Raw genomic sequence first — 243 nt, 5'->3', positions numbered from 1 at the left:
GCCCGGCTCGGGTAGCCTCACATCGCTGGTCCGGTCACGGAGCCCGAGCCACGCTTGTCTCTGCAGGTGAATACAACACCAACGAGGATGACAGCACAGAGCAGCGGCGTAAAGTGGTGAAAATCCTTCCCCACCCCACGTACAACGCCACGATCAACAAGCACCACAACGACATCGCCCTCCTGGAGCTGGACCAGCCGCTCCGCTTCAACAGCTACGTCACCCCCATCTGCATCGGCAGGC

At 61.3% G+C, this 243-nt stretch overlaps 1 protein-coding gene across 1 annotated transcript in view; it reads left to right on the top strand.

The window, feature by feature from the left end:
• Window positions 1-66: 66 nt before the first annotated feature.
• Window positions 67-243, top strand: part of LOC104616615 (coagulation factor IX-like) — a gene marked incomplete at its 5' end in the record, with an annotated part of 551 nt that continues 374 nt past the window's right edge. The window contains one exon of the mRNA XM_010281674.1: window positions 67-241. Within this exon, the coding sequence (XP_010279976.1) occupies window positions 67-241 (175 nt within the window). The remainder of the gene's footprint in view (window positions 242-243) is intronic.

This window comes from Phaethon lepturus, unplaced genomic scaffold (genome assembly GCF_000687285.1).
Source record: "Phaethon lepturus isolate BGI_N335 unplaced genomic scaffold, ASM68728v1 scaffold39382, whole genome shotgun sequence".
In the NCBI taxonomy this organism is placed as follows: Eukaryota; Metazoa; Chordata; class Aves; order Phaethontiformes; family Phaethontidae; genus Phaethon; species Phaethon lepturus.
This window is presented reverse-complemented; position numbering and strand designations above follow the sequence as displayed.